This window comes from Scleropages formosus, chromosome 1 (genome assembly GCF_900964775.1).
Source record: "Scleropages formosus chromosome 1, fSclFor1.1, whole genome shotgun sequence".
Classification (NCBI taxonomy): domain Eukaryota; kingdom Metazoa; phylum Chordata; class Actinopteri; order Osteoglossiformes; family Osteoglossidae; genus Scleropages; species Scleropages formosus.
The window spans coordinates 22,864,014-22,880,143 of record NC_041806.1 but is presented as its reverse complement, the minus strand read 5'-3'; the positions used below and the strand labels follow the sequence as shown (position 1 = coordinate 22,880,143).

The following is a 16,130-nucleotide window of genomic DNA, read 5'->3' as shown; positions in this document are numbered from 1 at the left end:
GTTGTGTTCCACCTCTCTGCAGGTTTGTGCGCAACCTCAAAACCAGCAAGGAGGGCTGGGTCCCTGCTTCCAACCTGCTGTCTCTTATTGGGGAGTCTAAGTCCTCCCAGTCCCTCAGTAGCTCAGGTAACACATCTGACCTGTGGAGACATGCTGTCTCTCTGTCTTTTCAGAGCACCTGTGATCTCGCTTAAGCACGTACAACCGTTGTTCTGTGAAACCCACTGGAACACAGGCCTCTATGTACACCACCACCTGGGGCATGAAGTACACATCCCATTGATCCAACTGCCGCCCTCTGGCCTGTTCAGCGTCCGTCACTCTGTGACACTCACTTCTGTACCTTATTTAGATTCCCCCCCCCAGTGACAATGGGAAGCCTTCACTACTAAAGCCAAACAACTCCAGTTCAGTCACACAGTGTTTCCTTGTGCATACACAATCTACTGGTGCATCCTCAGTAATAACAGCATTGCTATAATGTCCCCATCATTGGTATTTTTGTCATTTCATTATCATTCTGTTTTTTAGAGGGGAGTGCCTCTGGCAACCTGAGTACCTCCTCCAGCTGCAGTGAAACCTACGCCAGCTTCTCAGACATCAAGGCCTGAAGTCCCACCCACACTGTCACACAGTGCCCCCTCCTCCTCTCCCCCCCCACCACCACCACACTGCACGTTTCTCTTGAACCGCCCTACCCTTGGGTTCTGTAGCCCATCTGCGAGCATTACGGGAATATACATGTTGTTTACTGGACATCCTGTGAAAAGTGGTGCGTTTAAAGGGAAACCATGTTTAGCTGTATTTGTTTTTCCCTCTACGAGGTGCCGTTTACAGCTTGTACTTGAACGACAGTGTGGTGTGTGTTCGCTGGGATTCTGTTCATTGACAACTTCTGCATCATCAGTTGTACAAAAAAAATCTTTATGTAACAAATCTATATTTGTTTGATACTTTTCGTACAGAACTGATGTCTTTTCCCATATTCTGTGTACATAAAATGGACATTGTGAAAACTTCAGATGGGTATGCTGGGTAATGTCCGGTCTTTACAGTTACTGTAAAATTTATATTGGTGAGATAGTTCACCCTGCATGAATATTCAAACTTGTGTATAGTTTATTTCCTGATAAAGAACATTTGTATAGAAGTTAACTGTTGCCTGACTGAGTCTCACTGCTGTGTATTGCATAATTCTGTTTGTTGTGTAAATATTTCCACAAAGGTCATCACTGTAATAAGTTAATGGATTATTGTCATTACACTGGACATTCTTCTTGTTGTTTGCACCTATCTGATAGCTGGTGTACTCATCACCATGGATGGAGATTTTCCAAACAAGTTGAAGAACACAAGCTTGCCCTTCAGTTTGTCTTGGATGTAATAGCTGGCATTAGGCAGTAAACGTAATCCAAAAGCACAGAAAGTGAACGGGTTTATAAAGGCAGACGTCCAAAGATCAATAAGTGGCTCATATCTGAGGTTACAATTGATGAGCGCTGTTATGGGGCATTCGTGTGTACAAGGGATGTGTGTTTGACACATGATTTCTCCTGAAATGCGATTTGGTGCTGTTAACTGTCACCTGATGATTCCTTGGTTCCCTGGTCTTGCGGTTCAGTATTATGTCAGTTTGTTTACACAAAATTCTGGATATCAATGAACACTTTGTCAGTTAGTGAAAACTCAGTTAAATATTTTCAGTTCACTGTCATGTCATGTAAATTATTGTACTTTTATCTTTTTGATTTGCACTTTGTAAGTCAAGATGATATTGATGTTACCGTCTATCACACTTTATGCAGCACATTGCCGCAAATTTCTTTTTTCCTATGGTAATTGATTTATGAATAATAAAGGAATTTATATATGTATGTAAGAGGGTCTGAGTTATATTGAGAGGCAATAAAGCTACTTGAAATTCCACTTGGTTATTTTGAACTTTTTGATCATGGTCTTGTACTGCTGTCACAATAGACCCACAAGTAAAATTCTTTGGTGGATGGCAAACATTTACTGTGTGGATTCCAGAAACACACTTTTTTTTTTTTTTTTTAAATTTTACTTTGATTTCTCTATATTGATAGTTAGGCTCAAATGTATGATGGACATTTTTAGCAATATGATTAGCTTGTGGTTAAAATATCGTCTTCTCATTCCAGCAAGGCAATTTGGGTAAAATATTACGACTTAAGGTCGATCCATTGACCATAATGATAACCAAATGTTGCTGTCATAAGTAATTTCCATCTGAAAACTTAGTAAAACGCATACCTTACTGTAACAGGTGTCAAGGAAAGGGTCGTACCTGGAGAACTAGTCTATCTCCAGTAAACATGACACGGAATTGTTACAACACGTTATTTTTCATTTTTAGTTACTCTGAGAATGGATCCTGGCAACGAAGATGATTATTTTATTAACCTCTATTTAGCTGTAGCCTTTACATAATCAACTTTACAGTGATTTGTACCACAGCGTTTTCTTTACAACCATGTCAATCAGGCTTTTGTAATGAAGTATACAGCAGAAGTGCGGTTCGACCCACCTCATTTTTTAACGCGCTTATATTATTATTTTCCTCGGATGATAATAGTACATTCACTCGGTCGCGTAGACTTGGAAAACTACGGGCGCGTGGTACGGCGTGTCTCGCGCAGCGAACCAGTCGCGAGGCGCGCGCGCGGGGAGCGCAGTCACACATCCCGCCCGTCGACGTTAACGAGGAGCGCGCAGTGCCGCACTCGGTCATACACACACATCGGTGACGTTCAGCGCAGTGTACACATCCCTGGCGTGACCAGAAAAAAAACACAGACACACGCACAGCCTGGATACGCTGGAGAGAGGCGAGCCAGCCAGCCAGCGAGGAATCGCCGTTAGAGAAAGAGAGACAAGAAGAAGAGAGGAAAACACGCCGTCGAGCTGTGAGTACGAGCCCTGCGTGGAGCGGGGACGGGCAGAGGCCGCGCGCGCCACCGGCTCGCGAACTTGGCGTAAGGAGACTAGAGAGAGCGCGCATTTCGCGGAACGAAGCCATGATGATCCGGACGGACGGCTCCCGCACCATGACCGCGGTGATTTGGCGTCCGAACGGGACGCGTCCTGCGCGCTACGCGCATGCGAAGGCGTGAGCGCGGGCCGCGGGGCTGCGCCGGCGGCTGCCGGGGTTCCCCACCCTCGTCTGGGCGCAGTGTGCCCGCCGCGCTTGTGCCTCAGAGCCGAGGACGGGTTCGCCCCCGGTCCTCGCGCGAGGAAGGGCCGAGCGCGAGCTTCGCGCGCTCCCCGCGAGTTTTCCGTCTCGCTTATACGTCCAAGGCAAGGGCGGCTCTACTCGGGTCCCGAGCGAGTATAAATCCCGAGTAAAAATCCCATGGCATGGTTCGGCTCCGCTTCTCTGACCTTCAGTCACGTGTCATTCGACTCGAGCCATAACTGACGGCTTTTCCGAGTTGCAGTTGAGCGTTAGCTGTCACTCTAACTCACCTCAAGTCCTTTTCTGACCTGATTGTACCTCAGCGGTGTGGTGCGACAGGGTAAACCGTGTAGCTGCGGCTGCCTGCCCTGGCCTGAGCCTAAGCCTGAGGTGTGTCCGCGGCGGTGTCGCTGCCATGGAGCGCGGAGCGGGAACCTCGCCTCGGGCACAAGCACCACCACCAGCCGCCCGATTAGTAACAGTGACCGTAATGTCATAAGGGCGAAACGAAATTAAACCTTCCGCGCGTCCGTCTATATTTCGGTCGGTCGGTCCGTCCGTCCGTCTGCCTCCTGCCAATGTAATGTGCGCGCGCTGAAGTGTTAATTCGCGGAACCCAGCTGTGTGTTAAGGCACGACGAGAGAAGTTGGAATTTGAGGAACGTGCTGTCGTTGACAACTGACTGTTCGCTTTTATTTCCTTTATCTGAGGAGAAGAAAGAAGAGGTGAGGTGTGCATGTGACTGCTCTGCTGTACTCGTACTGTACTCGTCCTGTACTCGTAACTGTACTCGGTGTGTGAGAGAGAGCAGCGCGCGCGTGTCCAGTTGAGTTGTGCTCTCGCGCGCCGACGACGGTCCCGCTGCCGAGCTCCGACAGTTTGCGTTTTCTTAGTCATGTTCTATGTAACATTCGGCCTTTCTGTGGTGAATTTTTGATAAAACGCGTTTTTTTTTTTTTCTTTCTGTCACACGTCATCTGACGGTCACTTCTTCCAGTTGTGTAGCAAAGCACTCGGTTCAGATTGTTGTACTCTGTGTGTGTGTGTGTGTGTGTGTGTGTGTGTGTGTGTGTGTGTGTGTGTGTGGGGTCGCTTGTTTGTTATTGCTCTTGGTGGAGTTCCACTGTCAACTGTGTGTGTGTGTGTGTGTGTGTGTGTGAGAGAGACAGAGAGGGAGAGAGACTGACAGATTCGCAGTGCTTGCTCAGGACAGTGACCCCGACTGGTTTGTAGTACACCCTGTGAGGTGATGATGGGCTCTGGGGGGGGGGGGCAACCAACCTGTGAGCTCTGTGTATCTCTCACACACACACATACTACTGCACCACATTTCTGCTTCTAGGTTCCAGTTACCTCTTCTTGAATGACAGAGGAGCACTCAAGACAGTTGCACCACTAGAAATGCAGTCTTTTCAGAATACTATCTGTGGCGGCACAGCGGGTAGCGCTGGTGCTGCACGGCACCTGCGCTGTGCCATCAGGCGTTGGTTTGCATCCTGATCAGCCTGTACAGACCTGGCAAGTTTTCCCTGTTTTCATGTAGGTTTTCTCCAGGTGCTCTGATTTCCTCCTGCAGTGTGTTTCCGGTGACTCTGAATTGAATGTGTGTGTGTTGTGTTGTGTTTCACTGCTCTGCTGTAGAAATGTGTGAATGACTAGAGAATTTAGTGCAGTGTATCCTGCTCTGAAAAGTCCCCTTGGACAAAGGTGTCAGGTATATATATTACTTTAATCACCACTTTGGGTCATTCCAGTGAAACGTGCCTCTCAAAGGAATCAAAGTAAATGTAACGTAAATATAATTGTCTTGAGAGCCGCAGCTAAATTCGGGAAAAGAATAACATGCGACAGCGAGTGTCTAACTCAGGAACTGGGGAAGGCTGCAGACGCCACCCCGTGGACCTGTTTTTGTGTGTCTGAAACTGTTGCGGTCACATTTCTCACTCTCGGCGCGGCCATCCTGACCCCCCCAATCATATAGGGTCTTGGAGGTAAAATGTGGCCCATCGAAGGTCAGTTCTGGGCTCTTTTAATCTCACTGTCACATGTTCCTCATGACAGTGTTAGTTTCATGGCGGGGGGTCAGGATTTCATACCCCATGAAAAAAATGCTCCCGGGTTGCGGTTCCTGACGTCCGGAAACTCCTGAAGCCTCGGCTGGGGTCAGAGTACCAAACATAGTGTAATACCCTGCCGGTCTGCATAGAGGATTACCAGTCACAAGTTTTTTTTTGTCTGTCTTTACAAATAAACAGTATTTACTCTCCGTAATAGACAGAAGTTAATTCAAGTACTCGCATTATTAGCGTTTTCTTACTGACGGCCCTTTGTTTGAATCATTTACGTTTGTTTAACAGATGCTTTTCTCCAAATCAACTCATAATGTTAAGACACCTACAATTATTTACCCATTTGTACAGCTGGGCAGTTTTTTACTGGAACAATTTAGGGTAAGTACCTTGCTCAAGGGTACAATAGCTGGAGTTGAGATTCAAACCTGTGATCTTTGGGTCCAAAGGCAGCACCTCTAACCACTACACCACCAGCTTTCCCCATTTAGGGAGGCATATGTCATTGACAAAGCCTGCCCCCACTTAAATTTCTCTGCTTATTTAACGCAGCTACAGTCTGACCCTGTTTGAATTTTTTCTGAGTTGCAAAATTGAATTCTGTTTCTGTTCTTACGTTGAATTGCACAGGACACCCAGGGTCTGTTACACATGGCAGTAATTTTTGTTTGATTCCTCGGTGTTGGGTCCTGACTTCCTGTCCAGCTTCGCCCACCACACTTGCATCTGTGTCCACATCTGAAAAGCCCTGCCATCGTGATCGGTGGGGGCAATGGCTCAGCGGTTTGGGGAATGTGGGGATAAAGCTGTGTATTTACTGGGGAGCCGGTTAGCATGACATGCAGTAATAAATAATGGCGGAATCCCCCCCCCCCGGCCCAATCAGTGGAAATGAAAGTGTTTGGTCTCCCACATGGCAGTGAGCTTTGCCACCAGCCAAGGGTGTGCCCAGCAGAAATATTTAATGGGTGTGTGCGTGTGTTCCAACTGCAAGTCTGCTCAGTGATTCAGAGCTAGTGTTTGCATGTGTGTGTCTGTCTGTGCATGTGGGGTGTTTCACTGATTCACACTCTACATCTGTTGTTGTGAGGGTGCATGCATGCATCCCAATTCCCTGGAGGTTCATTGATTCAGACTGAGTGTACGTGTGTACGTGTGTGTGTGTGTTTTATTTATTTAAAACAGTGTTTAATATGAAGAGCCTTGCACTTTAGTTGATGGAAAACACAGTAGTCTAGTGTGACCCGAGAGGCCCGGATTTTTCTTGCCATATGTTTAGTTTTCTATTTGGCGCAACAGTCGCAGCATAATCGAAGGGCCGGTCTGTAGCTCATGACCGGTGTCACAAGTCACTTTGAAATGACCTGTCTGCCAAAATGTTTGGACCAACAGACCGGCCCTCATAGAGACTCTTTTGTTCCTCAAAGTATTTCCTTCTCTTTTCTCTTCTTTTGCCCGTCGCTGTAAGTTGTCACTTTTGGCCCGTTTTACTGCCTACGCTGCTTTTTCAGTGCACAACGAAGAACTGACGTTTGCAAGTTAATGATTGTTCAAGTACGCTTCACAATTTTTTATTTTGTTTATTAAGTGGGTATAGAGAGCTGAACTAACACAACTGACTAGCCACTTTTTTAAGATGGAATGCAACTTTGTCAGTGCTTATAAGTCCTTAAAATCAGTTGTTTGCTTGCTATTCGTGCTCTTGTTACGTGATAAAACTACTGTTTGGGCAAAAAACAAAAGCACAGAAATGTAGATCCTACTCTGCAGGGGTTTTTCCATTAATATATCAGTGTCTCCATTAGTGCCACCTCCATATAGCGCTGGTTCACTTGTGTTGTTTGAGTAATTTATCATAACTTTTTTTTTTAAATTTAAAAAAAAATAAATTCAGTGACTTTATCTTTAAAACAGACTTTTCTGTGTTTACTTCCTGTTATTACAGGTGTTAACAGTGACTTGCTTCAGAACTTGCTTGTGTTGCTTCAGAGCACAAGTGAGCAGAGGCCTCCTAAAGGGACCGAGCCCAAACGCAACCCTGATCACTTATGAACCTCAGAGCCCCTCCGCACCTCCCTTCCACCTTGTGAATAAAATGATACACGCACACTGGCTGAAACCGCGAACCGGAGCCTAACCCAGCAACACAGGGTGCAAAGCTGGAGGGGGAGGGGACACACTCAAGACGGGATGCCAGTGCGTAGCAAGGCACCCCAAGCGGGATTCGAACCCCAGACCCGCCACACAGCGGACCTGCTGTGCCACCTCACCCCCAATAAAATGATAAAGAATAAACAGTTAATAAAGTAGAATAATAAATAAAAGAATACTTTGTCACACCCCCCCCGCCACTATCCATCCTTTATCTTGTTTCTCAGGGGGATCTCATGCCACATTCATATATGTATGTTTCAGGATACAATGGCCCTGTTTCACAAATATTGTTGTCATTTATGCAATATACATGTAGTATGTTAATTAGCTCTTATAGTGCTGCTTCCATTACTGCCTCATTTCTGAAGGACCCATCTAAAGTGCTGGTGGAGGTATTTGGGCACTTGAGGATAGTCCCCCCCACCCATGGCCTTTGCACAGAGGGACTGAACATCTTACCGCATTTGTTACGTGTGATCTGGGGCAGCATAGTTCATGACCCGCCAGTAAAATGCTCTCAGATGTAAGTGTGTGTGCTATCCTAAAGACTGGAGACTGAGTATTATTAGGGTCTCACCTCTTCCCCCCCCGCGCGTGTATGTTTTTTCCACCACAGGCTCTGACCCAGGAACAGAGGTACCAGCATGCCGCTGTTTGGAAAATCCCACAAGAGTCCCGCCGACATTGTCCGAACCCTGAAGGAGAACATGGCCATTCTCGTCAAACAGGACAAAAAAACGGAGAAGGTATAATGAAGGGGGCCCTTGGTCCAATAACAGGTCTCAGTGGGTAAAGTCCTTTTTCCAGATGAATTGTGTAGGATAGCCTGACTGAACCCTCCTTCAGAAATGTTTTGTGGGTGGGAGCGACAGTGAAGACATTAGCAAAGAGGTGTGGTTGAGCACAGCGAGAACTTGGCCCGGTGGGCCGTAGGGACTTGGGCTCGTCCGGCCGCCATTCGGAGCCCCTCCTGACGAGCAGATGCAAAACTAGCGTGGCTGCTCGACGCGCCCTCTCATTTACACGTCCCTGTGAAGGCTGTAATTGCCATGCAGAAAAACCCAGCGGCCTGCCCTAACCGTTCAATGAAAGCCACCAAAGTCCAGTGTGTCACTCCTCCAACTCTCTTTGCAGCCTGTCTGGTGTCACTATTTGATTTGTCTCCCTCTAGTGGTGGTCTCTTACAAAAGCACCCACTTCCTCCAATGCCGCTGTTTCCTAATACAGGTATCCCCAGTTCGTTCCTCAAAACGGTCCATATACCAAGGGTCTGTAAACCAGGAGGTCCTTTCCCATTATTTTAAGGAAGGGGGAGGGAGCGATGTGTTCCAGGACTTCACCAAATATTATAGGGACAACTGGTAGTGTAGTGGTTTGAGCGACTGCCTTTGGCTCCATAGGTCACAGGTTGAATCCCCACCTCCCAGTGTAGTACCCTTGAGCAAGGTACTTACCCTACAATGCTCCAGTAAAATTACCGAGCTGTACAAATAGGTGAGTAACTGTAATCTTAACACTGTAAGTTGCGTTAATAATGATATGGTGTAAATGTTCATGCACCGTAACTTTATGATCATCCCCAGATAAGCCTTTACTACAGCTGCTACTCCTGCATTGTATGTGAATGTTTGTGTACCTTATTAAAAAAAAAAATTAGTAGGAAGGTTATCAGGATTCGTCTGTCCTACGTTTTATTCACCTACTCAAGCTATGAACATCGGTGCATCGAGTGGAAACTAACAAACTAGGTTTACTTAAGAATCACAAGTCTTCAGCTATGTCCCTTTCTCCTAATGTAATGCACAAATTGTATTTTTTGCCGAAATGTATGTCGCTTTGGAGAAAAGCATCTGCTAAATGAATAAATGTAAATGTAATTATCACAAACACCCTCCAAACACTTAAAAATACTCTTAACAAGTAGTAATCAAAATATTAGTATGATAATAGATTAAACATAATCAAGAAGGAAATTAAAAAAGACTACATTAAGGCAGAAATTTTAATTTTTACTAAAGTACTGTACAGTAAGTACATGTAAGCATACAAAAGACACAAACAGGATATTGACATTTAAATTTTTTCATGTAGCAGACAAGTGCATCACATCAACAGAAGGAGAGATTTGGATGCAGACACAGAATTCTTAAGTACAGTAAATCTGTCACATACCACAGTATATATTATACAAGTAGCTGTATATAGGCATTTCCATTATTAAGCAATTTGTTATTAAAAATTATTTAAAAAACACATACGTGTTTATCGAGCACTTATGAGGTCAAGGGAGAAGTGAGTCAGAAAGCACTGAGTTTTGAGACCCTTCTCAAAGGTGGAGAGGTACCCAAACAAATTTAAAAAAGAAACATTTCTCTTTATACAGTTCTGTTTCACAACTGTTATAAAATTACCTCTCCTTAAATTTGTTTCTCAAGTTATCATACATTGTTTAAAAGTCTGCGCCTCATTGACTCATGACCTCTGCATCATTGAAGAAAAGTCTGGCTCACACACACACACACAAAAGTATCTAATACCGGGAGCAGTCGGTCCATAAACCGATCATGGGTACAACTTTTCTGGGGCCCTACGGTGGTAATGAGGACCAAAAATCTGTCAGCTGGGAGTCCATATACCTGCGGTGTTTTTTTTTTTTTTTTTTTTTTTTTTTTTTTTTATAAATCATTACCATCTTTTATTTGTCCTTAAAATTTTTACTTGTACATTTATTTACTATAAAACGTTTATTCAAATTGCATTTTTTGATTTGAAATCTAGTGTAGTGTGAAAACACTTCTATGTGTTTATGTGGTCGAGTGGGATTATGTGGTCCTCTTTGTGTATATGTAGGGGTCCGGGCAGGGAACATGTAGAAGGTGTGGTTGTCTGTGTGTCTTCCAGGCTTCTGAGGAGGTGTCTAAGTGCCTGGTGGCGATGAAGGAGATCCTCTATGGGACCAATGACAAAGAACCCCACACAGAGACAGTGGCTCAGCTGGCACAGGAACTCTACAACAGCGGCCTCCTCATCTCACTTGTTGAAAACCTCCAGGTCATTGATTTTGAGGTGAGATTGCACCCTCCAGCTCGAACCGCACGTCAACCTTTTTAAAACACCAGAACATGAAATCACAGGTTCTTAAGCAAAATGATGAGGCAGCGAGGAGATTTTTGACTCATGTGTGCCCCTTTTCGCAGGGTAAGAAGGATGTGTGCCAGATCTTCAACAACATCCTCAGGAGGCAGATTGGAACCCGCAGCCCAACGGTGGAGTATTTTTGCTCACACCAAGAGGTGCTCTTCATCCTGCTGAAGGGGTGAGTTTCTGCACCATGTGTAACCCCTAGTGTGACTGTGGCCAAGAGTCAATGGGGTTCCCCTTCCTTCAGCTACGAGACCCCCTTGGTAGCACTGAACTGTGGGATCATGTTGCGGGAGTGCATCCGGTACGAGCCCCTGGCCAAGGCAGTGCTGCACTCGGAGCACTTCCAGGACTTCTTCAGCTACGTGGAGATGTCCACTTTCGACATCGCTTCTGACGCCTTCGCCACCTTCAAGGTGAGCTCTGAGGGCTGAAGCAGGAGGAGCGCTGCTGGGTCCTGTGCCGCCGCCGCTCTCAGCGGTTGCGGTCATCCATGTTCTCACAAGACACGGCTCAGTTCGGAGTGAACTGGAGGAGAATTAAAATGAATGTTTATGGGTTTTCTTTTTTGTTTCAGGATTTGCTCACGAGACACAAAGTTCTGGTGGCGGAGTTTTTAGAACAGAATTACGACACAGTAAGTTGCACAGTAATTCAGGAAATTAATGTTTTTCCATGTTCATCTACCCACTTCCACAGCACTGCATTGTAGTTGGTTCAGGAAATGTTACGAATCAATCACAAAATAATTAAGTTAATGACAATGACTTTTTCACGTTCAACACTGCTTTGCAAATATCCCTTTGCTCAAGAGGTCAAAGAACAAAAATAAAGTTAAATGAGATGCATTTCTGCTGCTGTACCATCTCTACTGTTGGATAAAGAAATTAATTTATGATGTTATAATGTATGTTGTTCCTCTGACCGTTCCTCAGCCAATGAGAATGTTGGCTGTCTAGGGTGCGTAGCTTCTGTGTGAAGCTCGATGGAGGAATGTGAGGATCCTTAGACCAGTAGATCACCCAGTCGCATGGCTCGGTGCTGATGAGCGTGTAAGACACACGCTTTAGCTCTGCGTTGACGCGAAGGATGTTGTCATTGAAAACAATTCTACATAATATGGAATGAGGAATGTCATTCTCTGTGTGTGTGTGTGTGTGTGTGTGTGTGTGTGTGTGTGTGTGTGTGTGTGTGTGTGTGAGAATTTCCATGTGGAGATGAGTGACCAAGTGTGAGACTGTTCCCTACTTTAACTAAGTAGATTGATGCCCAGGGGGTGGGCAGCCAGTAAGACTAGATCGCTCGCACTTGTGGGGCCAGATGACTGTGGTGCCCCCCCAGGTTTGTTTCTATCAGTCTGGAGTTTCTGACTTCCTCTCCTCCATTACCACTTCTTATCATGCAGGATGTCTTTAATGACAGCGTTATATGTTTACCAAAGATTATCATTGTATTTGCTTTTCTTCCTGTTATTTTAGTTCCACCTATTTCTTTACTGTACATAATGTCCTGTGAGAGTGCGTGTTGTGTTTTATAGTTTGTTTTTCGATTTATTTGTGACCCTGTCAGTGTGCGCAGTCTCTGCAGGATACAGTACTCTGTATGAATAAATTGTGTAATGTAGGAGCACCTGAGAAATTATGAGATGTGTTGTGCAAAGACTGATATTGCGAATGCTTGGAAAGATCGTATTAATTTTTCAGAAATTGTGCGTCTGTGTTTCACAGATGGTGGTTTTCATTTCAGGTCAGGTTGTCATTTGCTGTTTCAAGTGGTTTAAATTTTACTTGAAGGCTTTGCCAAAATTAGGCCTGTGTCTGCGTCAGCGATAGAGGACTAGGAAAATGTGGTAAAACCGTTGCTGTAGTGGTTAAAGAACTTCCTGCACAAGAAGCAGGTTAGAGAGGAGGACTGCAGTTACTGAAATACATATATTTAAAAATCAGGAAAATCTTTTTAAAAATTCATGGAGAAAAAAGTTAAAATATAGTGTGTAAGTGTGTAAGCACTTAACTCATATCTAGGTCTTGGTTTCCTACTGCAGGTGTTCAGCGACTATGAGAAGCTGCTGCGCTCAGAGAACTACGTTACAAAGCGACAGTCGCTGAAGGTGCACTTTCCTTTCTCTGTTCAAAGTTACATATTATAGACTTCACTCTATGAAAACAGGCTGTTTGCATGGAATTATGCTTTGAGTATTTTTCATACATGATAATCTAGGGAACAGCACGTACTACATAACAAAACAAGGCAGCTGGTAGCACAGTGGTTGCTGGTTCGAACCTCACCTACTGCTGTAGTACTCGTGAGCAAGGTGTTTACCCTAAATTGCCCTGCTAAAATTGACCCTGCTGTAAAAATGGGTAAATAATTGTAGCTAATTTAACATTGTAAGTCAGCTAAATGAATAAATGCAAATGATCACGTTATGTGGTGGAGTTTCAAATGACTCCTGACCTTTGACCTCTCCATCGACCTTGTAGCTTCTGGGAGAGCTTCTCCTGGACAGACACAATTTCACAGTGATGACTCGCTACATCAGCAAGCCAGAGAATCTCAAACTCATGATGAACCTGCTGCGAGACAAAAGTCCCAACATCCAGTTTGAGGCCTTCCATGTCTTCAAGGTACACACACTTGGGGTACCATTTACTGGCATCTGATCTGCAGAGCTACAGTTTTCCTTTTGAAAAGTACTATACAGACACCTGAAACAGTAAATATATCCTCTTAACAAACAGTGCTATGTAACAAGTCTTTCTATTAATGAATTCTAAAGTCGTCGTGTCAGTTCATTGTGAATTAAGAATATGTCTGTTTTCTGCTGTGCTATTACTTCTACTGCTTAGGCATTGCTCATACGTGTTCCGAAAGCACACGTATATACGTTCAGTGGCGCTCGATGTGTCTTCCATCTAGGTGTTTGTTGCCAACCCCAACAAGACTCAGCCCATTGTGGACATCCTCCTGAAGAACCAGACCAAACTGATCGATTTCCTTAGTAATTTCCAGAAGGATCGCACGGATGACGAGCAGTTCAACGATGAGAAAACCTACCTGATCAAACAAATCCGGGACCTGAAGAAACCCGCTTCTTAGAACCCCCCCGTCCCCGTCACTACCTTGCCAACTCTTTTTCTATTGAGAAAGCGACAATAATAGTATCAATAATAATTGTATTTAAAATATTGAATACTTTTTTTGTTTAAAAGGCTCTCAAAAATAGTTCTCAATCACAGATCTTCTACATCTGTTTTACTTTAACTGTGTTTTTATCACTAGTGTTGTGCCACTCTTCGATTTTAATACATTGTTGAATGCAAGTTTTGTTAATTTTCAAAAGAGAGCCAAAGGTTATTAAAATTGTAGTTGGAATTTGATCTTCTCTTGCAGAATTGAATAGATTACAAAGACCTATGACATAGCAGGTAGCATAGTGGTGACAGCCATCGCTTTGCAGTCAACAGATCTGTGTTTGAATCCTCGTTCCCACGTTAAAAAAAAAAAAAAGAAATCCCTAGCTATACGAATGAGTAGAGGCATTGTAAGCAGCCTACTACACAAGCTGCTACTCAGTTTTTATTTTTAAATCAAATTCCGAAATATGCACTATGTAGCCATCACTGCTAATCCTTTCATTCAGAACTTGTCCAGCAAATGACATTGCAGTGGTTGTTATTGTTCATTTGTAGAAGGTCAGAGTGATTTGCCAACTTTTCTTATACCTTAGGAAAGGAAAACACATTAGGTTATTCCAAATTACCAGATACAGATACGAAGATTCTCCTTTTGCCGAGTGTCCAGGCGCCAGTCTTCAACTTGCATTCCTTAGCTCTTTTTCTCCTCTCTGTATGGGTCTTAACACTTTTCTCTTTTGAAAGTAGCTCTTTTGGTGACTTTTACACCAATACAGTTTGTACCATAGAAACAAAACGATTTCAGTTTGCGTGCTGCTTAGAAAGAAATGATCAAATGCCAAACAGGAAATCCGTGGAGTGGCACTCTATCAGCTAAAGAAACCATCTGTAAAATTGACAGGAAGTCTCGCCAGCCAGTGGTTTGGAAGCATACTAGTATGATTCGTTTTAAGAAGCAATGATTTCACACAGATTCGCATTTCATGCCGACTGAATCAGTATTTTATTTGTAGTTCTACCGAATGACATTTTCAAGTGACACTATAACCAAAGTCTTGGTTTTCTTCATGGTTCAGTGCTACTAGTACTACTATATTACTATATTTAGGTTTATGATATTAGCATATTTTCTTGTTAAACAGGGCTGTATTTTTATTTAGTTGTGTTTTAATGTGTAAAGGCTGGTTTTACACATCTAGAGTGCCATTTAGAGTGGCTTGATTTAAAACAAAAAATATTCTTGGCACTTTCTACTTTTTTGTAGCTTTTCCTCCAGTTAATGTACGAGAGGAATTATGATATTATTTTATGACTGGTATTTATACGTGTGTGATCTGTAATGTGATTTTTATTTCGCTCTTGATTATTTTAAGTCAGGAGAAATGCATTGTGGGCCTGTGAACACACAAAAACAGTTGGAGAGGAAGACAGTTAAGAGGTGCCTTTTGTTTTTGTGTTCCTTCTCTTTTGCTTTTTTTGCAGTTTACTTTCCAGGGGGAGCTTAATCTTCTAGAATGATGCTCTAGTTGAACATATTTGCGGTGGTTAAGCAGTGAACCCCTTTTAATGGTCTATTTTTGAATTATGCTGTTCAAAACATTTATTTCAAGCTACTGCTGAGATATTCATTGAGTTTTTAAATGTTGTTTGCATATGAAATGATGTAATCAAACAAGGACCAGGAGACCATCAGCAAGGCTTACGATGCCTTTCTTTCCCTTTTAGGCCTCATTTTAATGGAAAATCTGGGGAATAGTAGCCTAAATGAGTCATTGAACACCTCAGTAAAATTACCATGATTTTTAACCTCACAAAATTCCATTTAAAAATTACTAACAGGTATTGTAAGGAGCAATGTTTCATGGAGGGTTCTACAAAGCATTTGTATAATTTCCTCCAATTGCTTGTGAATATGTACCTTATTTCTGTTTTTCACCCAACATTTAATGACAGTTTGGTGCAGCATTACATATATGGGATAAATTCAGCTGTAACCAGTGACTAGTAAATCAGGAAGACTGTCTTGAGTCAGAGACAGTAATAATAATAATCAAAATCTACCTGAGCCAAATTCACTTCTGACCCTCCTTTAGGAAGGGATATAGAATGTTTTCTTCACTTTTTGTGTACTAACAAAGTAAACATAAAATAACAGAGAACAGACCTATTTTTCACATTTTGAAATGTGGAATTTAAGACAACACACAGTTGTATATCATCACCCAATGCTACTGTACCACATCACCCATAATGAAAAATAAAGGAATAATTAATATTCCATCTGCTTGCTTCTGTTTTCTTTTCAATGGGAATTTTGTAATCCACAAACTAGAGGTAAATTGTTATTCCTATTTTAAGTTTACTGATCATGGTTAAATATCGATGTTACAGTTAAACACTTGTTTTAATAAATATATTCAAGTGTTTATTAA

The 16,130-nt window shown here is 43.3% G+C and overlaps 2 protein-coding genes across 5 annotated transcripts in view; both read left to right on the top strand.

Moving 5' to 3' along the window:
* The window catches only part of mcf2la (mcf.2 cell line derived transforming sequence-like a), a 55,087-nt gene extending 53,189 nt beyond the window's left edge, over nucleotides 1-1,898 (top strand). For all 3 annotated transcript variants that reach the window (XM_029250859.1, XM_029250854.1, XM_018750059.2), the window contains 2 exons: nucleotides 23-126; nucleotides 532-1,898. In XM_029250859.1, coding sequence (XP_029106692.1) covers nucleotides 23-126; nucleotides 532-611 — 184 coding nt within the window. In that variant the 3' untranslated portion in view covers nucleotides 612-1,898. The remainder of the gene's footprint in view (nucleotides 1-22; nucleotides 127-531) is intronic.
* A 795-nt stretch (nucleotides 1,899-2,693) lies between these two features.
* cab39l (calcium binding protein 39-like) lies at nucleotides 2,694-15,952 on the top strand. 2 transcript variants are annotated; one of them, XM_018750148.2, is made up of 9 exons: nucleotides 2,694-2,927; nucleotides 8,037-8,166; nucleotides 10,322-10,486; nucleotides 10,618-10,736; nucleotides 10,809-10,977; nucleotides 11,139-11,198; nucleotides 12,606-12,671; nucleotides 13,045-13,188; nucleotides 13,481-13,667. In XM_018750148.2, exons 2-9 carry the CDS (start codon nucleotides 8,065-8,067, stop codon nucleotides 13,658-13,660), a joined length of 1,005 nt encoding a protein of 334 aa, XP_018605664.1. In that variant the 5' UTR covers nucleotides 2,694-2,927; nucleotides 8,037-8,064; the 3' UTR covers nucleotides 13,661-13,667. The 2 variants fall into 2 exon arrangements, with proteins under 2 accessions (XP_018605664.1, XP_018605665.1); XM_018750149.2 differs by lacking the exon at nucleotides 2,694-2,927 and having other exon boundaries at nucleotides 8,065-8,166; nucleotides 13,481-15,952.
* Nucleotides 15,953-16,130: the final 178 nt, after the last annotated feature.

Excerpts from the sequence above, each read along its gene's own strand:
- cab39l (XM_018750149.2), top strand. The coding sequence starts at position 8,065 with ATGCCGCTGTTTGGAAAATCCCACAAGAGTCCCGCCGACATTGTCCGA. Across the intron at positions 12,672-13,044 it reads CAAAGCGACAGTCGCTGAAG|CTTCTGGGAGAGCTTCTCCT; the intron begins GTGCACTTTCCT and ends TCGACCTTGTAG. Across the intron at positions 13,189-13,480 it reads AGGCCTTCCATGTCTTCAAG|GTGTTTGTTGCCAACCCCAA; the intron begins GTACACACACTT and ends TCTTCCATCTAG.